This window comes from Sinohyriopsis cumingii, chromosome 5, assembly GCF_028554795.1.
Source record: "Sinohyriopsis cumingii isolate HCF-2022 chromosome 5, ASM2855479v2, whole genome shotgun sequence".
In the NCBI taxonomy this organism is placed as follows: Eukaryota; Metazoa; Mollusca; class Bivalvia; order Unionida; family Unionidae; genus Sinohyriopsis; species Sinohyriopsis cumingii.
In genome coordinates this window covers 19,476,449-19,501,595 of record NC_142965.1, presented here as the reverse complement: position 1 = coordinate 19,501,595, position 25,147 = coordinate 19,476,449, and the positions used below count along the sequence as shown (strand labels likewise).

The 25,147-nt window shown below is 34.4% G+C and overlaps 4 protein-coding genes across 7 annotated transcripts in view; 3 read left to right on the top strand and 1 right to left on the bottom strand.

The window, feature by feature from the left end:
• Window positions 1-25,147, top strand: part of LOC149798736 (unconventional myosin-XVI-like) — a 480,183-nt gene that overhangs the window by 339,308 nt on the left and 115,728 nt on the right. The gene's annotated exons all lie outside the window — the stretch shown is intronic.
• LOC149798739 (uncharacterized) lies at window positions 11,050-13,110 on the bottom strand. The gene is made up of 4 exons (XM_089957609.1): window positions 12,993-13,110; window positions 12,633-12,725; window positions 12,004-12,183; window positions 11,050-11,129 (listed from the first exon to the last, which is right to left on the bottom strand). Exons 2-4 carry the CDS (start codon window positions 12,715-12,717, stop codon window positions 11,065-11,067), a joined length of 330 nt encoding a protein of 109 aa, XP_089813735.1. The 5' UTR covers window positions 12,718-12,725; window positions 12,993-13,110; the 3' UTR covers window positions 11,050-11,064.
• LOC149798738 (uncharacterized) lies at window positions 14,588-16,207 on the top strand. Its single transcript, XM_089957039.1, has 4 exons — window positions 14,588-14,720; window positions 15,192-15,332; window positions 15,911-16,146; window positions 16,184-16,207. Exons 1-4 carry the CDS (start codon window positions 14,588-14,590, stop codon window positions 16,205-16,207), a joined length of 534 nt encoding a protein of 177 aa, XP_089813165.1.
• On the top strand, window positions 16,207-19,354 carry LOC149798737 (uncharacterized). Its single transcript, XM_089957608.1, has 2 exons — window positions 16,207-16,603; window positions 16,892-19,354. The coding sequence occupies exons 1-2, from the start codon at window positions 16,213-16,215 to the stop codon at window positions 18,709-18,711; spliced, it is 2,211 nt and encodes a 736-aa protein (XP_089813734.1). The 5' UTR covers window positions 16,207-16,212; the 3' UTR covers window positions 18,712-19,354.

The window sequence follows — 25,147 nt, the reverse complement described above, 5'->3', positions numbered from 1 at the left end:
AAATGCTTAGCTCAACCATTGATTGTGCCTGGGATCTTTTATAGCACTAGCTGGTTTCTCTACCATCTTAGTTTTACCTTAAGTGTTTTTCTGCAATGCAGTGAAAGCAAGTACAGCAGACAAGGTTTTGGGTTTTAAGATTTACTGGTGTCAGTCACATATTAAACTTTAATTTTTTTATTCTGTCTCATAATCAGGAAGTTGATATTATGGAGCTGTTATAAGACCTGAGAAGAACTCGATGCTGTGGGGAACTTATTGAGCCCAACAAGAACTTAATATTAGGGGACCTTTATTAGACCTGAGAAGAACTTAATGCTGTGGGGACCTTATTATGCCCAACAAGAACTTAATATTATGGGGCCTTTATTAGGCCTGAAAAGCACTTGATGTTATGGGGACCTTATTACGTCCAAAAAGAACTTAATATGGGTGGGGGGCTTTATTACTCGATGCTATGGGGACTTTATTAAGCCCAACAAGAACATATTATGGGGCCTTTATCAGGCCTGAGAAGCACTCAATGCTACGGGGACCTTATTATGCCCAACAAGAACTTAATATTGGGGGGGGGGGGTCTTTATTAGGCCCGACATATGTTTTTTTAGAACTTAACAAGAACATGATACTGGAGGGACTTTTTTAAACTTGACAAAAACTCGATACTGTGGGGCCTTTTTAGACCTGCCAAAAGCTTGATACTGTAACAGTATGGCTTTTTTATAGAGCTAACAAGAATATGATACTGGAGGTCTTTATTAGGCCTGACAAGAACTTGATTCTATTGGGCCTTAATTTGGGATTGACAATAACTTGATATTAAGGGGCCTTTATTAGGCCTGACAAGAACTTGATACTGAGGGGCCCTTTTTAGAGCTGACAAGAACTTGATCCTGGGGGCCTTTATTTGGCCTGACAAAAACTTAATTTTATTCAGCCTCTGTTGGGATTGACAATAACTTGATATTAAGGGTCCTTTATTAAGCCTGACAGAAACTTGATACTGTGGGGCCTTTATTCGGCCTGACAAGAACTTGAAATTATGGGGACTTTTTTTTAGACCTGACACAAACTTAAAATTATGGGGACTTTTTTTAGGCCCAACACAGACTAAATATTATGGGGACATTTTTAGGCTCATTTACCAATTTTGGACTCTTTGCTATCTGCAAATATTAAAAATTGGTTAAAACTTTATCATTCTGCCCAAATTTAGTAAAAGTATTCTTATTTGAAATTTTGTTGAATGCAATAATTGTTCTTGACATGTTCACATGAAAGGAAATATGTTAATTTATATTATTAAATTAGAAGAATGTTGTACTGAGCCAGTGTGTCATCATGGGCAGTGCTGGCATCAGCTTGATGTTGAAGTTTAAATGTATCATAGTTTTTGGTAAAAAGAAAGAAAAACCAACATTTTCTTCCTTTTTATTTATTCCCTCTCTACATGTTTTCACTTATGTCTGATTTTGATATTATGAAATATAGTGGTGGTGGTGGTTCAGTGATATGTAGCACTGATCTTCATATGTGAATGTTTGCATAGCATATTCTGTGGTTTGTCTCTGTTACTGTAGAGCTTTTTTTGGAAAGGTATGGTATTTAACATTAGTGCACAAAATTAGACAGTCTGAGGTTTGGAAATGTAGGGTATTTAACATCAGTGCATAAAGATAGGAATTATCAAGTCTGAAGAATGGAAATGTAGGGTATTTAACATCAGTGCATAAAGATAGGAATTAACAAGTCTGAAGAATGGAAATATAGGGTATTTAACATCAGTGCATAAAGATAGGAATTATCAAGTCTGAAGAATGGAAATGTAGGGTATTTAACATCAGTGCATAAAGATAGGAATTATCAAGTCTGAAAAATGGAAATGTAGGGTATTTAGCATCAGTGCATAAAGAAAGGAATTATCCAGCCTGAAGAATGGAAATGTAGGATATTTAACATCAGTACATAAAGATAGGAATTATCAAGTCTGAAGAATGGAAATGTAGGGTATTTAACATCAGTGCATAAAGATAGGAATTAGACAGGCTACAATAAAGAAAAACAAAAACATTACACATTAATGAGTCATAACTCACAAGCAATACCAGTTTTACTCATGTACAACTAACTACCATATATACTTACATAAAAGTCAGGTCCAGCTCCAAAAAATATAAACCCTGATCTGTCATCACATAATGTTTTTTTTATGCTGATTAATCCTAGCAAACTGAACAGGCCCAGATTTTCCAGTGCATTCTCAGATTGCAGATCTGATTCTATGCAGTTTGCAGTTGATTCTGACTTGTACAAAAGTATATATGATACAAAACATTGTACCCCGTAACATAATTTATCAAAAGATAAAGTTGCATGCAATCAGTTCATTCCACTCAAGCAAACATTGTAGGCCTTGATAAGTGGATATATTATTATATACCAGAAGATCTGGGTCCATGCTACCTTAAAGTGTTTGTCTGTATTATAATGTTCAGATAAATGTGGTAAAATTACTTAAGATTACTAGACAGGCAGAGCATTTTGCAAATTTTTCATTGATAGCAAACTTCAGGCTCAATTTCCTCCTTTAAAGAAAGGTATCCCCAACCGCATGTGAGCCTTAAATATAGCTGAAATATGAATAAAGTTGAAAGTATATATGGTATGGTCTTTAATTTAGGCACCATTTCAGAGTTGTAACACAACTATTGGAACTTATTCAACTTATTTTAAACAGGTACCTAAAATTGAAAGATTTCTCTCCAATCAGAAAAGTTGAGTAAAAAATGCACAGAACAATCTATTTCTGCATCTCTATGGGTCAGTTTCTTTGTCTGAACCATCATTTAGACTGACCAGAAATCAGGCAATATGTGCTCTTTCTCAATGTGCCTTGTACGCAGAAGGTTCAATACCTCAATGATGATGGTAACCACCCTTGACACTCCAGTGAAATTTGCATGCATGTCCAACAGTGTTGTGCTGAGTGGTTCAAAGTAATAAAAATATTAAGGTAAAAATTGCACATCCAAAAATCTGTATTGAAGAAGAAATGGATTTTAATTAAAATTGAATTAAAGCATAGAAAATCAAATTCGTTAGTTATTTAACAAGTAGTGGAATTGATATTTTTAACACTACTGGTCATGAGAGCTTATGGATCCATCCATCTGCCCATCCGCCCACCCACCAACCCATCACTACTCCTCCTACTTGGATGATTGCCATGCAACCGTACACAGGTTCATTCCATGATCTGGTCAATCCTGAATTAAAATGGTGCCACCTGGCCATCTTGAAAATCTTGTTATTGCTATTTCTGAATGTATAGTCATATGAACATGGGGTTTTTACTGGAAGACTTCTTATGATCTCAGGTTGATCCTCAATGAAAATCTGGAAGACTTCTTATGATCTCAGGTTGATCCTCAATGAAAATCTGGAAGACGTCTTATGATCTCAGGTTGATCCTCAATGAAAATCTGGAAGACTTCTTATGATCTCAGGTTGATCCTCAATGAAAATCTGGAAGACTTCATATGATCTCAGGTTGATCCTCAATGAAAATCTGGAAGCCTTCTTATGATCTCAGGTTGATCCTCAATGAAAATCTGGAAGACTTCTTATAATCTCAGGTTGATCCTCAATGAAAATGGGCTCAGATCATTAGATGTCCGATTTAATTGCTGTGTTGAAAATCTTGTTATTGCTACTCCTGAAATGAAAAGTTATATTGAATAACTCAATGGAAGACTTCTTATGATATCAGCATGGTCCTGGATGAAAATGGAGCCAGTCTGGTTTCTTACATGGTTGCCACAGTGGCCATCTTGACAATCCTATTGTTGCCAGTCCTCCTGAATGGATGGTCATATCAACATGGAGTTTTTGTAAAAGACTTGTTATGATGTCAGGTTGATCCAAATTGAAAATATGGCCAATCTGATGTCAAATACAGCCATGGCACCATCTTCAAACTCATGTTATCATTACTACAGTGCAACAGAAAATCATATCAGCATGGGGTTTCTGCCCAAGGATTTCTAATGATGCCTTTTTGGTCCTAAACAACAGTAGGGCCAAATTGTCATCTAATATGTCCACCACAGCAGCTATTTTAACAATTTTTTTAGTCGCTGAAGAATATCAGAGATTGTTTCAACACTCTGCAGTTAAAAAAGAAAAAAAATGGTTTAGAATTCCTGAAAATATATAACAAAAACATAGTAACTTAAGGTAAATCCATCCTTGAGAAAACACCATACAAAAACATACAAAAACATTTTGAGAGAGACAAAGACACACACGCATACAATGTCGAGCTTTTTGGTATTATGCTAGTTTGTTCCACACAGCATGGTCAATTTTTTCCAATATGCAGGCCTAACTCAATACATTTTCAGGTCAGCGTCACTAAATATAGCTAAAGCTACATAACTAGTTTTAAATACTTTGTGTGAAACAAATTATATACTGTTAGCTACATTTAATGATGCTGACCTGAAAAATGCTACAGATAGGATAAAATTCTCAATGCTGTGTGAAATGATATATGACAGAAAACACTGATCCATGTATATAGACTATATACCAATACATTTCATAGCCACTCAACTCTCTTAACAACTACCGAAAACTTAGTAACAGCCAGATAATGTGTTATGTCAAATATGTTTTAATCTAATATTGTTAAGCATCTCCATTTTGCCCCAGTGGAATCAAAAATATACCTATAATATTTAATGACAAATAATGCACTTACCAGCCAGAAGGAATCATTTATCCATCAATACATTAATCCATAAGCAGATTTCACTGTAGTACTTGCCATTTTTCCAAGACACAAAAATAAATTTTCTAAGAATCCGTGAACTTGAATGTTTAGCACATGGCTATCTGCCAGGGTCCGTATTTTGAGGGTCTTTTATACACAGGGTAATTTTACAATCAATATTAAAGACAACACAAGTATGTCACAAACAGTTTCACCTCCAAAGAAAAGGAGTTATATACGATTGTGACACAGATCACTAATTACCCGTGAATAACCCAAGCACAGACACTCATGCTACAAGTATTATCATTATCATAATAGCCTATACACTACAACATAGGTGTGGGCCCAGTATCGTTTCATTATTTACATTATTATTTTCTAAATTTGAACTGATGAAAATGAAACATTTTCCTGTAATAAATATTAACTATTTATTGTTAATTTCATATAACATCCATATATTAAATGTGATAATACCTCAATAATATGCATCATTTTATCTTGTTATTTTGTTTGGCTCATGCATAAAAACTGTGTACTTCGGATAACACAGTCACACCACAGTCCTAATTAACTTATTTGTATTAATGCACAGCATGTAAACATTGGCACATGAACTATATTGCAAAAGTGAGAAGTTTTTTTTTACTTTAAAGGAAATTATTGGGTGAGAAAAAGAATCTATGTAGGGGTTTGGACCGAGATAAGGAAATCCTAGTTGCGGAGTTACATTATATGTCCCCCCCCCTGCAAGCCTTATGGGGAGACAAATAATGTGACCCCTTGACTGGGATTTCCTTGTCTCGGTCCAAACCCCAACATAGGTTCTATATGACATGTATCAATATGATGCACAATATACAGCCTGCAAAACAGTACATTAATGATGTACGTGTTACCATTGATGATCTTTTAATCTTTAGAAGGTCTGTCATTGGTACGCTGGTGCCATTTTTTATGTGTTGTCCCTATTGATTGTATTTCTAGATTAGACAGACATTGACTTTTCATCTGTTTATATGCCATTCTCATCCATGACAAGATTATAAGGAAAAATACTACCTGTTAGTTGTGAGTCATTTTTATTCAACCAATCGGCCTTTTATGGCTACTTTGATGAGATATTGGACTCACCTTGGTTATTACAAACTTTGTTTTACACTTCATCAATGCTTTAAGCACACCTTATCACCAATTTCTTGTCTTATATTTGGAAGGCATTATGTTGTTATCTTAAAAAATATATTGTAATTTCCTTGCACAAAGAAATTCTTGTCTGTAATAAGTCCAAGCATGGGAGCAGGAATGACTAACAACCAAATCTTTCGTATTCTGCTTCTTGCAGATGCAAAACAACTGCCACTGCCGCAGTCATTTCTGTCAGTAAAAATGGAAATTATGGATAACATAAACTCCCCTTCTAAAAATTAACAAGGCTGCTAAAACTTGTGCAGTTTGGAATCTGCCCCCTTTCTGATACTATAGCAGGTTTTTTAAATATCACTTTGGCATGTTCAGTTGCTGATTACAGATACACCACTCCCTTGATAACTCATGCCATGGTAACTCGCGAACCTGCTTATAATGCAGGGTCAGGCATGGATCCCATTTTTTAAACCAGAAAATACCCAAATCGATCCGTATTTGTTGAACTTGAAGAAAATCGTGATCAAAATTGGTAATGGAAACTTTGATGTATCACGCATTTTATCATCGAAAATGGTAGATAGGACCTGGAAATTTTTGTCAACACTATGAAGTATCAAATTTAAAAATAGGTCATTAAATTTTTTGCATTTTTCTTTCCAAACGGCATTCCTAGTACACTGCAATTAACGATATGTAAGGAAATTTCGATCAATGAAAATGTCACTTGTGCCGAGTGGAGGCAATACTTTAATAAATAAATACAAATTAAATAATTTTTTATCTATTGAAATTTTTGTTCTAGTTCTATCTTTTAGTTCCTTTTAAATGTAATCATCATAAATGTAATGTGCCCTCTTGTAATTAAACATAAAATGCATCAATCTGCCGTAACAGTTATGTCCACGAGCATTTCTCTGAGAACCTAATTAAGTGCTCATCGTGTTTTGATAACAGACTTACAGAAATATTTTTTGTATTGTTGCGCTGAATTAAATGCTGGCCTACTTTGTATTACTATGTTAATTATGTCTTTTGAATCAAATAAAGGAGGTGGAATAAAAGAAAAGTTAAAAGGCACAAAAATCCTACAAATTTAAAATTGAGCGGCTCTGGTCTTATGTTGGGGGAGCTCAGTTAATTTGATCAATCGAACACTTGTAAAAGTTATTGTGTATGTAACATAAACTACCTTAAATTAACAGACTCTTTCCTAACTGTGATCAAAGAAAACAATGCAGCCAAACGAAATGAATACTTGATTTCACAGATATGGACCATTGTGGGCAAGCAAGTTTCAAAGAATTCTTGAACTGGCACTTAGAGATATCCTCAAAGATGATAAGAAGTTTCATTATTACTTCCAGTGAAATCATGACATCAATATTGTACTAATTGAACAATAAAAAAATTGAATTTCGACATAGATGATTGTCTCACGATATAAATGTCGCGTTTTTTGGAAGAAAAAAGGAATCTTGTTTGGTGGTGTATCAACATTTAGTCTAGTTCCCTGCTCTGTGGACTCCTGATTTGGCATGATAATATTAAACACCACTACAGGAACCAGACTCATCAAGAAAACAAAAAACAGTGATGTAATGCACAGACTTTTTTGCGTACACATGATAGTTGTTGAAACCAGTTGGAACAATCTTTCATATGTTGGACATTTTGAAAATAAATGTTATTTAAACAGAATAATGAACAACTTCATTAGAAAAAGCATGTTATTAAAAATTATTATCGACGTGAGTTTAAAATGAGGATTCAGTCAATAAACAGCCCAGTTTTCTAATGCCTCTCCCCATCCCACAGTTTTCTTGATGTCAAAGCAATTTTTTTCAATTTTTGGAGGTCCCTCAGTAACTCACGCCTCACTTATAGTGCAGTCTATGTTTGTGGACTCCGTCATGCATGAGTTATCGAGGGACAAATATGTCAGAGTAAAAGGCAACATTCCTAATTGGTTACTTCTACTTATGTGAGAAATTTCTCTGTTGCTTTCTATCTGTTTAAATAGTTTGGATGCCAATACTTCCAATGTGCCACACAGTAAAAAAGTTACAGTTAGTTCGAACTGGTGCTAATTGTTTTACCCTGGACTCGAGAAGAACATTAACATTCAATCAGAAATGAATGTAACAATTTCACTGTGTGACACACTGGAAGTGCAGCCGTAACACATTAACCCCTGGAGGTTTTTGTCATTTTTGTCTGAAATTCGAGTAGGAAACACATTTTGAAAGCTATTTCTGAATACATCCAAATACATCAACTTCCAGGTGATTTTCCAATAACATAATGCCTAGTTGTGTTAGAAACATCATTTTTCATTGGCTATTTGGCTCGTGCATGAGCAGAAGGGTAAAAGTTGGAGTTCATTTTTTTTTTTTTTTTGCTTGATGGACCCGTTATTTTCATATCGAGACCACTCTTCATTCCAAATGCCCATCTTATCCTACTTTTTGCAAAGGTTCATCTGTCTGTTTGCAGTTCATACCAGTCTGCCTTAGATCTGAGACCAAAAAGTCTAAAATCCGGAAACAAAATCGAATTCTGACCACAGGTGAATTTTGAATAGATAAAAAAATCTGGTCCAAAAAATGATTTTTTTTTCCCTCTGTATTTGTAGTGCAGCTAGAAATTCCAGGTTATTTGGTATCATTGTAGAGCTACATCTGTCCACCTTTCTATAATACCACCCACTTTAGTGTGTCTTACATGACCTTGATGCTACAGAGCATGGCAGTAGGCTACTACCTCCTGCCACGTAAACTCGGCACCAGGGGTTAATGTGTTAAAACTGAGTTCATTTAGATGCATGTTGTGAAGCAACAGAAAAACATTGAGTAAAGGTAGTTATTAAATAATTAGTAAAGTACTTAAGTTATGCATGGAGAGCAAATCTGGAATGTCTTTTTTATGTGTATGTATTTTTTCAGTGGCTGGACATGCTGTCAGGATACAATTCATAGCATGGAATTGGCAAGGGGGTGGGGCAGATTTTGAATCATTTGAGTTAGTCGCCTTCTGTTAATTTGTAGATGTAGAGTGGTTTTCTTTCTTGTTGGCAAAAAAAAGCATATGCCTGCTACAGTTGTCACAGATGAATTCTCAATTTAAAGAATAAAACGGCAATAGTAATTATTCACAACTGCTGAAGGTTAAAGTAACATCCCCTGTGAAAAAATCATGAACTGTTCATGAATTGTTCTTGAACTAGTTCATGAACTGGTTCATGAATTAGTACCTGAACAGAAAATGGCCACTTCATGAATCTTCAGTTCATGAACTATTCATGAACAAATTAAGAACTGTTCATGAACTAGTTCATGAACTGTTCATGAACTATTCATGAACTGGTTCATGAACTATTCATGAACTGGTTCATGAACTAGTTCATGAACTATTCATGAACAAATCAAGAACTGTTCATGAACAGAACATAAATCTAGTTCATGAACTAATGTTATTGTTCATGAACTCCGTTCTTTATAGTTTATGGAAGTAAATTTCATGAAATTCAATAACATCTCTTTCTGTGAAATAGAAGCTCAGATTGATGATACTGATTATGAAAAGATACACGGGAAAGCTTTTGAAAAAGCAAAAAAGCAAATAATAGTTTTCCTGTGAAAATAACTTTCCCTTTGACTACTAACATCTTTAGTAATAGTCCTTGTGTGCAGATGGGTGTATACAATTTTAGATTAAATGTTGCACTGCAGATTAGTTTTCTAGAAACACACAAATGTCAAAATACATTTATGCCAATCCTGTTTAAAATTGAAGCACTATTTAAAAATCATTGACAAATATCAAATTTATTAGAACAGAATTTATTAAAAATGTTTTATCATTTCATAATGATATTGATCACAATTAGGGTGACCGATGTATATATATATATAAAAGAACCTGTTAACTTCTCCTCAGGATTTTTTGTAAGTTTTCAAGTTTCTTGTAAAACAAGTCCTTGTCCATTGTGGTACACTGTAAAACTAACAATTCCAGCTTGCTCAGTTTTTGAATATCAAGTGGTGGTCTTACAGTGCCCACACATTTAATGGTTTTTTTCCCTGTTCTTGAAGAATTCTTTAATTCATCCTTTGAGAAAATCTTCAGACATAACACTTTAAAAATGTCTTTATCACATTTTATGTGTTGAACACTTTTTTTAATGTCATCAAGAGTGTCTTCCTTTGGAGCAGAAACACTGCAGCATTCTCCCTCTCCTGCAGGCTGTTTTACTTCTTGAACACTCGATTCACCACTGACATCCTGCAGAGAATTTCTCTCTTCAAGTTTTCGTAATTTCCGTCTTAAATACTTATTGTCTTCCTTGAGTGCTTTAACGTTGTCTTCAAGTTTTTTAATGCGTCTATCCCTGTATAAAATTAGATGCAAGACGATAAACAACAACGATACTATTTTGTTAATGTCTTAATATTTACTAGATGTCATCGTGTGTAAACAGTTAAATGTTGCAGATTTCACAAAGCATAGTTTTGATAATGCAAAATACAGATTTCTAATACAGCTAGAGCCTATTAAACTCCCTATTTCCATTTCAGCCGAATCTGGGTAGCAACTAGCTTATCCTAATAAAAATCTGATATGATTATAAAAATACACCAGGAGTACCAATGTGTGTGTGTGGGGGGGGGAATAAAAAAAATTACCTAATGGAGAATTAAATGACATTTTGCCAGTTAGCTTTTTGTGCATAGAAGTTTTTATAAATCTCATTGTAAAGATGAAAGGTAGCACCCCACCCATTCCGTAACTTGTGAAAATAAAGACCAGAATACTGTGAAAATTATGTGCATGTTGTCACTGTGTACCAATGTTTTCCTTCATGGTGTCAAGCATAAAGGGGTTCTTCCTCTCACCAAGGGCAATTTACTATGAAGTTTCATGACCCTGGGTGTTATATATCCTGGCTTATTGCACAGAATGCCCATGTCCACATGAGGTTATAGCAAAGCTTGACCATTGACCCCCAAAACAATAGGGCTTCTCCCTGGGGCAATATAACTGTCAAGTTTCATGCTAGTAAGTGTAACATGCTTTCAATGTTATTATCCCTAAAGGTCAACCTTGCAAAAATATTCAGTTGATGGAATATCTATACAATTTTACCTGGAGTTGTTGCTCTCACTTTCTTTTCTGAGGTAGTCTATTCCCTCATTTGATCCCTTTACTGCAAGTTAAAGGAAGATAAATTAGATGAATATTTACATGCATCAAAAAAGAATACAAGTTATGGAAACGAACATTTATAGAAAATGCAGGGTTCTTACATGAATTCCGATAGTGGCCGACTTTTCCCAAAACTGACTGAACCAAGAGAAGGTGTATTTAAAAAGTGCGTGTTAAATACAGGAGTTTATTGGAACTGTCATCACTATGTAATCAGATGTGAAACATCCCTTAAGAAAGCTACTCATTTTAAGTTTTGTTTTACATGTAACTATTATGACCAGGACATTTAATGGCCAACCAATATTGGTTGAACAGATTGCTGTTTTAATGGCCCATTCATATACTTAACGTCATAAGTAAATCTCATTATTACATTTCTATTATTTTTTAACATGCTCAGATTGTAAGTCTAGTTCTTAAGTACATTTCTGTTAAGCAATTAATATTTGATAAGCTATAAATCAACATCTCAAATCTGATGTACATTAAATAACCCAATACATATATACATGTCAAGCTTTAGTCTTATTCATTTTACAAATAGAATCAATGTAAAATATTCAATCACCTGGTAACATCTTGGATATCAAAATATTATGAAACTTATAAATTTAAAGCAGAGTGACCCAAATAACATTCCTGACAAACAGAAATGAAATGATATTTGCAGTTTTGGAAAAATTCAGACTTTGCTCACAGACTGAAAATAATTAAATGGACTAATAGCAGTTTGGGAAAAGCTATTTAAACTTGACTCATTTGAAACCAGTGGGCAGAATCCAATTAAATTTAGCAATTTAAGGATATTAAGTTTGTAGGTGTCCTTTAAAAATAATTAAAGACAGAATATAAGACATGGGAGCATTTCATACTTTGTGGTACCAATCCATCCATTTTGGGTAACTTCTTGTTAGGAGTCGTCTTTTCTGGAGTGATCATATTTGGAGTGGCCGTTTTCTTTGTTGCTATCTTCTTTGGCGTGGCCATCTTCTCTGGGACTGCAGCACTCTTCTTTGGGGTTGAAAGGTGTGGTTTGTCAGTCACTGATGGGACTGTATAAGAAATATTTTAAAGAATTTGCTGTGGGTTGAATGAAAGGCAGCATTTAATCAAACAATAACATTCTTAATTAAGCTTTAATATGCATATTCATTTTCAGTTACACAACAAGCCAAGGTGGTAGCTTATACTGCTTGATGGATCTTTTGTTTCTGTTCTACTCTTGCAGGACAATAGGGAATTTTCCCAGTCATTAAGTATTAAACTCATTAGTGTTTGCAAATATTGTTGGTAAAATAAATGTTTAAGTTATTAATTTTAGGTTCAACTTTAATCCATATATTCATTTTTTCAGTCATAAAAATGTTTAAAATAAGATTGTCAACAACTGTCTTTTGGCAAGACATTATTATTTTCATCAAGATTTGTTTAATATAAATTAGTTTTCATTATTTGTAGTTAAAGTCTATACAGTCTGTATAGTTTTCTGAAAATGTCATACCTTCTGGTACCAATCCACCCAATTTCTCCTCAGTCTTTGGAGTAGCTGTAACCTTCTTGGTTGAAGCAACTGGTGTGTCAGTCATGAATGGGACTGCATGAGAAATATTTTAAAGAATGTGCTAAAAAGTTGATATATTGGAAAAAATAGTACCTACATGGACTAAATCACTATTTAATACAAATTTAGTGTTATTAAAACTTTAAGTATGCTTGTAAATATATATGTTCAATTAAGTTATCATTTACACATCCCTACCTTAAAATAAGCCAAGTTTGGTGCTGTAATGCAAGTTTGAATTATTGCAATCTAACTGAATCTATATTGGCTGCATATGTATACACACACACACATACTCACTGAATTCATTCTTGATTTTCGTTATCCTCTCTTCTTCTTCATCTACATGTGCATTGACTCCAAGGAGGAATTTTTTAAAATGCACTTCAATCCTCTCTATAGATGACTTGTTCTCTGAAATTCGATTTTAAAAAATGTGTCCATTAACAGACTGAACACGTTATTACCGTTTCGCTTCTTTAGACCTCAAAAGTATGAAAATTATCCAATGCACGGCTACCGTATTAAAGCTAACCACTCTTCCAGTTCGAACATTTACACCCAATAGTTAATGAAAATAAACCAAATTCCGCTTCTGATCTATACACATGTACAATTTCACTAGCTTATCAGGTTTCATATATTGCGATCAAAATCTCTTATATCTATACCGATAGCAACATTTATGATTGTATTTTTTTTTAAAAGTGGACGATGGTGAAATGTGACATCAAACTTGTAGGCTACTTTTCTATCGTTAATCGATGTTCATATAGGCTTGCCGTAGACAAATATTTTTTAAAAACTCTTCTGTATATGGAATGCTAACTTTTAAGTTCGAAAAGATAGATTGACCTCGATTTTGTTAAATGAAAACATGCAAACTTACCCGAAATTGCAATTAAAATGGCCGGATAAACTTTTCTCAGATAATATGCTTGCACCGTACTTCCTACAGTTAAAGAACCTTCCTTGATGCAGGTTTCTTTCAAGACAGACCAGTTGTTTTCTTGTGTCCAGTAAACAAGGATGCTGCGACTGCTTGCCATCTTTTTTTTTTGTTGTGTGTGTGGGTTTTTGTTTCACACGTGCGGTTTATCGGCAATGCGCATGCTCAACAATTGTCCGTTTTTGTTTCTTTTATTAGTAAACAATATATAGTAGTTATTTATGAAGTTCCAAAACAAAGAAATATATTTATCTACAAACATCGTTTAATCTTAAAGAAAACAGCATCGACATTTTGCACGAAATAAAATATTATATCAACTAGCCAATCGCTTGCTTACAATCTTCGCGCGCTTTCTGCGACGGAGGATGGTAACTGATAGATGTCTGCTTGGACCCGAGTCTGCGGTACCAGAAAAAATGGCAGCCTTACGAAAACAAATGTCAATGTTCTGCGACATTTATACTTCACCAACCAGTGGAAGGATACTTTGAAGGTTCAGATACAATCGGGGTATGTTAATATGTTTAAAAATAAATAACTCTTCTTCTAAACCAGTTCAGCACGGTAACTCTTATCTGTAATGGTTATATATATATATATATATTCAAGACCAAGGTCACTGGAAGTGATGCATTGCGGGAAATTTGAGCCGCCATATTTGACTGAACTGTATATTCGAGGCAAGTTTATTTATTGTTTTGAGTTTTATACAAAAATACACGGTGCACCACCAAAGTCAGCAAGTTCTCAAAGTATTGTTATTTTATTTGGTTAGTTAAAATTTCAGTGATTTTGTTTGATACTGAACAATTCGCTGTAAAATATCATTGTAACTTCGTAGAAAAAGGAATTTTATGCATAACTTTGTAACATAATACCTCTATTCCGGTAAAATTTGAACTAGGTGCAGTAATTTCATATTTCTATTTCAGTTCAATCCAGTATGGCGACCAAACAAACCAGTTACAGTGAAATAGTTGTAAACGGTCGAAAGAAGTATCAGTGTTTGATTTGCACAAGGATAGTGGGCAGTAAACATAACATCTTACATCATTTAAGTGGAGTACACAGTTTATGTGAGTAGAAATGTTTTTACATATTTAAAAATATAAAATTTTTGGGGAAAAAATTATGTCTTAGCACATAATATATGCTATATATGGCAAATAGTTGTAATGATGGAGGTAGACCTCAGACAACTTAACACTAGCTTCCATTTGTGGCACAAGTAACAAGCAAACATTCTTACAAAATCTGAGGACTAAACCCACAATCACAGCATTGAGACTTGTCAGTCACTCTTCAGACAGTTTTTAATCACTACACCACAGAGAACTATAAAAAATACATTGAATGTATTGCATCCTTATTCAAAATTCCACTTTAGGTCATGATCACAAGAAATGAAACTATTACTAAATAAAATGATGATTCATGTAAAAGCTTTGATTAGACTTGTGTATTATCACTGCCTTTCCATTTCATTTTGCCATCACTTGCTTTGTTTTGTTAAGTTAGTGTCTTAGTATTTCTCATTTTTTATATAGCTCCAGTCAAACGAATCTACAAACTGCATGTTTTTGACAAGTCAGTCAAAGTTCCTGTGCGTACAGCTTATCGATGGAAGACAAGTCAGTCAAAGGATATGGCTACATGCTGCAATGAATCTGATAATATGCCATTAGATTGTAAGTGCACAGAGTGTTGTAAAAAGCATATACCCATGATTTTAGTCATGAAATAATGCTAAATCATAAATTCTACTTTGAAGCGGCACTAGCCAGAAGTAAAGTATATGGTAACATAAGCAAAAACTATGATTGTTTTTTATAGATCAACTTCATAATCATTAACTGATGAATATTGCCATATTTGTGATCTTGTTTAAAACAAGTTCACATTTCACCTAAAAGTTATTTATGTCTGCCTCAATTAAGTAGTTTATTTTTAGGAAAATTTTATTTTTACAACAGCCACCAGTGGTTATCAGAATAAATTGCTGAATGAAACAATAAAAACATTATCATTTTATGAAATGAAAACAGTATCACAGACTTAGTGTATATTATTATACTGTTCATTGTTTACCCTCCCTAACATTCATATTTAAATTTATTATAACTTGCAAACTTTTCTCACTAAGGAAAATGGCTAGTTGTATTCCGAAAGTCAGACTTTAGCTCACAAAATGTTACTTTATTTTAATCCTAATGCTGAAATCATACCAAGTGTAAACAACATTGCTTAAAGTTGTCTTATTTTTCAGATGATGATAAGAATGCATCATCTTCAGAAAGAATTCTAACCTATCCTACAGCTGGATCCTCAATAATCCCAGATGATGTAGCTGCCGATGTATGCTACACAGATAATGATACATGTAGCTCTTTATCAACATGCAATTCAAATGAAAGCGAGGTCACATCTGTACTATCAGACTCAAATGACTCTATAATATCGGAAACCTCTTCAAATGTTGAATCTTCTGATAATTTTTCTGATGTGGAGACCAGCAGTAAAGAAGATGCAAATTCATTAGGAAGAGACAGCAGTGATGAAGTGAAAAAGATGCAACCACAGCCTCTTTCAGAAAATGAACTGCAAGCCTTAAAAATTCTTTCCCTCTTTCAAAGACATAATTTAACAACCAGTGCCTGTAAAGACATTCTTCAAACTATGAAAAGTGTGTTCCCTAACTCCAAATGTGTTGATGTCCTAGACTTGGATTATATATATTCTTTAGTTGATATCCACCCAATTAAAGAAATACACTATTGTGACACATGTGACGAGGTATTTCCAAACAACTTGGATGAATTTAGATGTAGCTTGGAAAATTGTGGAGGCTTTCGTTACAAAGGAAGATTGTTGGATCAACAAAAAAAGGATCGACAACCGAGGAAAAGTTTTATACTGGCTGATACCAAAAAACAGTTGAAACATCTATTTGAGACACCAGGTATAAATAAGTTTATGCTTGTATATTTAGAATCCTTAACTGAAGAACTGTGATTACTTTTACATAGTTCTAAGGGAAAATTTATTGAGGAGCATTGCACATTTCTTGTTTGATAGGGCAATATCATGAATTGTTTGCACTTAATAAGGTTAATACCGACAAAATTAGTTAAGCAAATCTTATGTTCAAATAAGGCATATACATTAAATGTAGCTCTATTTTGTTGAAGAACAATTACCTGTAAATATAATCTTCAACTGAAGTAATTCTATTTCTTGTCTTTTCCAGGTATTTCGAAAGAAATTGAAAATTGTAAGGCAGCACTTGAGGACAGAAAAAGCTCTAGAATTTTGACAGACATAACTGATGGGTTTGCGTACAGAGATATGCTGAATGAAGATGGTTTTCTACATCATCCATACAGCTTAAGTGCCATCATCAATACAGATGGAGTAAATCTGTATTCATCCTCGAAAATAGAATTGTGGCCACTTTTTATGGCTATAAATGAGTTGAGTCCCAAAGCAAGATTTTCGAGGGATAACATGTTATTGGTTGGGATATGGCAAGGAAAGGGAAAACCCCCTTTTAAACAGTATATGGCAAGTTTCAGTGAAGAAATGAATAGTTTGTACAATGAAGGGGTTGAAGTTAATTGGGACAACAAATTAATTGTTGCAAAAGTTGCTGTTATTTGTGGTGTATTTGATCTACCAGCTAAAGCAGGTATTCTAAATATGACATATTTTAATGGGACGGAGGCATGCATTACCTGTGAAGAGCCTGGTATTGTTGTAAAACAAGGAAAAGGAACATCGCGATGTTATCCTCACAGGACTGTTGAAACACAGTATCCACTACGAAATAATCAGGAAGTTTTGCAAAACATGCAAAATGCAACAACGACAAAACGGATTAAAGGTTTTAAGGGCTTGTCTGGTCTTGCATTTCTTCAGTCCTTTGACCTGGTTAAAGGTGTAGTACCAGATTACATGCATGGGATTTTATTAGGTATAACAAATACATTATTGAGCAAATGGTTCTCACCAACACAAAGTGGTAAGAATTATTTTATTGGAAAACATATTAAAACTGTTTCCAAAAGACTTCAGAATATTCAACCTCCAATCAGTATTGAGAGATTACCCCGTGATTTGGAAAAACATTATGCAAACCTAAAAGCTACAGAATTGCAAGCATGGTTGTTGTTTTATGCACTCCCATGTTTAGATGGAATACTACCAGAAGTTTATCTGAAACATTTTGCATATCTATCAGAAGCTGTGTATATTCTTCTTGGAGACAATATATTGCCAGGACAATTGGACAGAGCAGCTGTTCTTTTTGACAAGTTTTACTCTTCCTTTGCTGATTTATATGGTCAAGGCTCAAGTGGTCTCAATGTCCATAATGCTTGTATTCATTTGGTTTGGTATGTAAAGCTGTGGGGACCAATGTGGGCATGGAGCTGTTTCCCATTTGAGGATAATAATGCAATGTTGCTACAGTCTGTACATGGAACGGGTAATGTTACGAAGCAAGTAATGAAGTACAAACAAGCAGTGTCAAGTTTGTGCAGAAAGGGTGTTTATTCAGCATCAACAACACTCTGGAAAAAGACTGCTGAAGCTGCAACTTGTGATATATCAGGGAAGGTGAAATATTTTAGAGACGGTGAAGTGACAGATGAAGTTTTGGCTACATTAAATTTAGACTGTCATATGGATTTGAGAAAGGTTGACAGAATTAGCATAGGTAGCAAACAATTCTGCTCTTCACAGTACTTGAGAATGCAGAGAAGAGTCTGTAATGTTGTGCTATATAACCAAAGCAAAATTGGACGTGTTAAATATTTTGTATACAATACATCAAATAAGACTGTACATGCAGTTTTGATAAAATATGATGCTGCAAAAACAAAACTTTCACAACTACCAGCTGGAAAACACCTGTTAGCAGTTAAAGCTATGTTGACAATAGATGTGGTACCTGCTGAAGAGTTGATCGACACTTTAGTTTACATAAATGTCAGTCCCTCTTCATCACCTGAAGCAGAAGCATATGTTGCAGTGATGCCAAACTGTCATGGACATGCCATTTTCAAATGATTCTAGCATCAGTAATGTTGACTGAATATACTTGTACTTTATGGGGACTGAATGGGATGCAAATGTCAACACTTTAAACATGTTGTACTGGTTACTTTTATGTAAAATGATAATTTACAATTATTTACTCACATCAAACTTAGAATCCATAGCCTTACTCTTATTGAATAGATTATTTTGGTTCCTCTTTAGCATGTTTGACTACAATACAAACAATACACCATCCATCGAGGAACAGCACAGACATGGAATTTTACGCACCTTTTCCCCACCTTTACAACAATCCTAATTGAAGTTTTTTTTACTTTTGGAAGGAAATTAAAGGTCTTTATCACAATTTTTGCCCAAAAGTAACAAAATTTCACTTAGGTAAAGATGAAAATGAGATGCACACAAATCCAAAACTTGGCTGGGCTGTTCCTTGATAACAAGTCTAAAAAGTATATACAGAATAATTAGGCCATGTACTGAAACATGAATATATTTAGAATAATACATAATGTATTTAAGAATATGGTACAATGCACTTCCAGTGTGTTCATTTGGACATAATTTGTTGTGAAATAGGTTGATGTATGTAAGCATGTACTGCTAATCTTCAATCACATTTAATTTCAACAGATTAAATCACATTTTGCAGATATCTTCAATTCTTGGAACTTAAAAAATTAGTTACTATTTTGTTCATCGCCTTTTTTAAGAAAATGCAATCAAAATTCTCAAATTTAATTCTTCATAAACTGGATTGCTTCAAGGACAGTTGATGAACTACAAGTATGCATAACAAGTTTCTAAAATTGTAATTTGTTTGCCTATTTGGTTCAGTACTTAACAGTTCATGTACTATTATAAGTTCAAGAACTTAAATTTCATGAACTGATATTCATGAACAGTTCATGAACTAAGGAAAAGTTCAAGAACTTTAATTTCATGAACAGTTCGTGAATTTGGAGGAAAAGTTAAAGAACTTGAATTTCATGAACTGATGTTCATGAACAGTTCATGAACTCAGGGGAAAAGTTAAAGAACTTGAATTTCATGAACTGATGTTCATGAACAGTTCATGAACTCTAAAGAAAAGTTCAAGAACTTGAATTTCATGAACTGATGTTCATGAACAGTTCATGAATTAATTTGACTTTTCACAACCAGTTCATGAACTGTTCATGAAGTTCATGAAGCGTTCATGAACTTAAGAACTTTTTTTCGCTGGGGAATTGGATAGTACAAGTTATTGTTTTGCATTGATTCTTCAGTATGGGTTTAACTGTGGAAAAAGTATCAGTATATCAACTAATCATTTAGCCCCTATTATTAGCACCTCAGCTGGTTCTCATTCATCTCTGAAAGTTAAAACCTCTAAAGTTGGTACCCCCCAAGAATATAAACCTTGTAAATTTACTGAATAAAATATTTGAATTGGGCTGAAACAGTAGCCGTAAATTATTAATCTTATGGTACTACCATCCAGCTGTTACATGAGCTCATTATGATACTGGAATGGTACTGGCATTCATCTGTTACAACGGCTTAATAGGGCACTTGAATGGTACTGGCATTCATCTGTTACAATGGCTTAATAGGGCACTTGAATGGTACTGGCATTCATCTGTTACAACGGCTTAATAGGGCACTTGAATGGTACTGGCATTTAGCTGTTACTTGAGCTCATTATGATACTGGAATGGTACTGGCATTCATCTGTTACAACGGCTTAATAGGGCACTTGAATGGTACTGGCATTCATCTGTTACAACAGCTTAATAGGGCACTTGAATGGTACTGGCATTCATCTGTTACAACAGCTTAATAGGGCACTTGAATGGTACTGGCATTCATCTGTTACAACGGCTTAATAGGGCACTTGAATGGTACTGGCATTTAGTGTTACTTGAGCTCAGTATGATACTGGAATGGTACTGGCATTCATCTGTTACAACAGCTTAATAGGGCACTTGAATGGTACTGGCATTCATCTGTTACAACGGCTTAATAGGGCACTTGAATGGTACTGGCATTTAGCTGTTACTTGAGCTCAGTATGACACTTGAATGGTACTGGCATTCATTTGTTACAAGGACTCAATAGGGCACTTGAATGGTACTGGCATTTAGCTGTTACTTGAGCTCAGTATGACACTTGAATGGTACTGGCATTCATTTGTTACAAGGGCTCAATAGGGCATTTGAATGGTACTGGCATTTAGCTGTTACTTGAGCTCATTATGATACTGGAATGGTACTGTCATTCATCTGTTACAACAGCTCAGTAGGGCACTTGAATGGTACTGGCATTTAGCTGTTACTTGAGCTCAGTATGACACTTGAATGGTACTGGCATTCATTTGTTATAAGGGCTCAATAGGGCACTTGAATGGTACTAGCATTTAGCTGTTACTTGAGCTCAGTATGACACTTGAATGGTACTGGCATTCATTTGTTACAAGGGCTCAATAGGGCACTTGAATGGTACTGGCATTTAGCTGTTACTTGAGCTCAGTATGACACTTGAATGGTACTGGCATTTAGCTGTTACTTGAGCTCAGTATGACACTTGAATGGTACTGGCATTTAGCTGTTACTTGAGCTGAGTATGACACTTGCATGGTACTGATATCTATCTGTTACTTGAGCTCAGTATGGCTCTTGAATGTACTGACATCCAGCTGATACATGAGTTCAGTATGATACTTGAATGGTACTAGCATTCAGCTTTTACTTGTGCTCAGTATGGCACTTGAATGGTACTGGCATTCAGCTGTTACATGAGTTCAGTATGACACTTGAATGTACTGACATCCAGCTGATACATGAGGTCAGAATGACACTTGACCCATGTAACTTCACATAATGCATCAGCAGATCTGGATCCATGCAGTTTGCTAGAAGTAATTAATAGAACAACAAACTAAATAGATTCTGATCTGTAAGTGCAGTATGTAATATTTCGCACATCCTAGTTTTTGGGTCTAACAGCCAGCAGGCCATATTGTGACCTGGACCCTGCTATTGGGTCTAACAGCATATAGACTAATTGACATCAGCCATAAATACTCAAATCATGATAGACCATAAACAAAGACTATATAGACTATTTGACATAGACCATTTAGACTCTAATCAACGTAGACCATATAGACTATATTTGACATAGAGGATATAGACTCAAATCAACATAGAACATATAGACTCTATTTGACATAGACCATATAGACTCTAATCAGCATAGACCATATAGACTCTATTTGACATAGGCCATATAGAATCTAATAGACATAGACCATATAGACTCTAATCAACATAGACCATATAGACTATATTTGACATAGACCATATAGACTCGAATCACCATATACCATATAGACTGTGGGTCGGTGGTTCTTCCCGGGGGTTTCCTGGGTTCTTCCTCCACCATTGATACTGGCCGCCATACATAGCCTATTGTGTGCTGAAAAATGGCGTTAAACCCCACAACAACAACAACAACCATTTAGACTCTAATAGACATAGACCATATAGACTCGAATCACCATAGACCATATAGACTCTGATCAGCATAGACCATATAGATTTGAATCTGCATAGACCATATAGACTATAAACAACAAAGACTGTATAGACTAATTGACATAGAACATACATATTCTGATCAACATAGACCATATAGACTCTAAACAATATAGACCATATAAACTCTAATAGACATATAGACCACATAGACTCTAATCAAAACAGACCATATAGACTCTAATCAACGTGGACCATATAGACTTTAATCAACAAAAACCATAAACACTATATTTGACATAGACCACATTGACTCAAACCAACATAGACCATATAGACTCTAATCAACAAAGGCCATATAGGCTGTAATCAACATGGACCACATAGACTCTAATCAACGTAGATCATATATACTCTAATCAACATAGACCATATAGACTCTAATCAACATAGACCACATAAACTCTAATAGACATATAGACCACATAGACTCTAATCAAAACAGACCATATAGACTCTAATCAACATGGACCATATAGACTCTAATCAACAAAAACCATAAATACTATATTTGACATAGACCACATTGACTCAAACCAACATAGACCATGTAGACTCTAATCAACAAAGGCCATATAGGCTGTAATCAACATGGACCACATAGACTCTAATCAACGTAGATCATATATACTCTAATCAACATAGATAATATAGACTCTAATCAACATGGATCATATAGACTCTAATCAACATAGACCATTTAGACACTAATCAACATGGATCATTTAGACTCTAATTGACATAGACCATATAGACTCTAATTGACATAGACCATAACGACTGTATTTGACATAGACCATATAGACTCTAATCAACATAGACCATTTAGACTCTAATCAACATAGACCATATAGACTCTAATCAACATAGACCATATAGACTCTAATCAACATAGACCATTTAGACTCTAATTGACATAGACCATATAGACTCTAATCAACATAGACCATTTAGACTCTAATCAACATAGACCATATAGACTCTAATCAACATAGACCATTTAGACTCTAATCAACATAGACCATATAGACTCTAATCAACATAGACCATATAGACTCTAATCAACATAGACCATTTAGACTCTAATTGACATAGACCATATAGACTCTAATCAACTTGGACCATATTGACTCTAATTGACATAGACCATATAGACTCTAATCAACAGAGACCATATAGACTCTAATCAAAATAGACCATATAGACTCTAATTAACATGGACTATATTGACTCTAATTGACATAGACCATATAGACTCTAATCAACAGAGGCCACATAGACTCCAATCAAAATAGACCATATAGACTCTAATTAACATTGGCCATATGAACTATAATTGTCATGGACCATATAGATTATAATCAACATAGACCATATAGACTGAAATCAACATAGACTATATAGACACTAATCAACATGGACCATTTGACTCTAATTAACATAGACCATATAGACTATAATCAATATGGACCATATTGACTCTAACTGCCATAGATCATGCAGATTTTAATCAACATAGACCATATAGAAGACTCTAATCAACATGGACCATATTGACTCTAATTGACAGACCATATAAACTCTAATCAACATGGACCATATTGACTCTAATCAACATAGACCATATAGACTCTAATCAACATGGACCATATTGACTCTAATTGACATAGATCAAATAGACTCTAATCAATATAGATGATATAAACTCTATTTGACATAGACCATTTAGACTCAAATTGACATAGACCATATAGACTCTAATTGATGTAGACCATATAGACTCTAACTGACATAGACCACTGTGACTCTAATCAACATGGATCATAGTGAATCTAATTGACATAGACCATTTAGACTCTAATTGACATAGACCATATAGACTCTAATCAACATGGACCATATTGACTCTAATTGACATAGACCATATAGACTCTAATCAACATGGACCATATTCACTCTAATTGACATAGACCAAATAGACTCTAATCAACTTGGACCATATAGACTATATATGTCATAGACCATATAGACTCTAATCAACATAGACCATATAGACTCTGTTTGATGTAGACAACATAGATTCCAATCAAAATAGATGATATAGACTCTGACATAGACCATTTAGATTCTAATTGACATAGACCATATAGACTCTAATCAACATAGAAGATATAAACTCTATTTGACATACACCATATAGACTCTAATCAACATAGACCATATAGACTCTAATCGACATAGACCATATAGACACTATTTGACATAGACAATATAGATTCTAATCAACCTAGACAATATAGACCCTGCACATTTAGTAAGAGTGGTGTCCACAATGTTAGATCAAGGTTAATGATACCTGCAGAACTCCCTCACTATAAGATCCTTCATTTTAGCATGGTTCCAGTCATAAGGCAGATAGTAGTGCATCATGACGTGACAGTAAAGTTACATGTATCATGTATTTCATTATAAAACAGGGAGCAATTCTACCTTCGCTGGTAGAGCATTTGACTCATAACACAAGGATCATGGGTCTGATACCTGCCTAACCAGCTTGGGTTGGATGCCTCATCATGTCCCTGGAAAAAGCACATAGCGACCATTTCCTTAGCTTGGTATAAAGGTAGCTATTAATGTGCGAAAAGTTCCATTAAAATATCCAAAACAAAGAAAGAAACAAATAACTCGGAGGCAGTGACATAATAAGGTAATACACTATAAACAGAGTACAGTGTATATTGTTTTAAAAACATTTGCTTTCAGTGATGTCACTTATTTCCTTTGTTATATTCTTTGAACAAAATCTCATTCATTTTGCATTAAAGAAACTACTTGATATTTTCCCATATTGAAGGTGGGTAAGGTGTTTT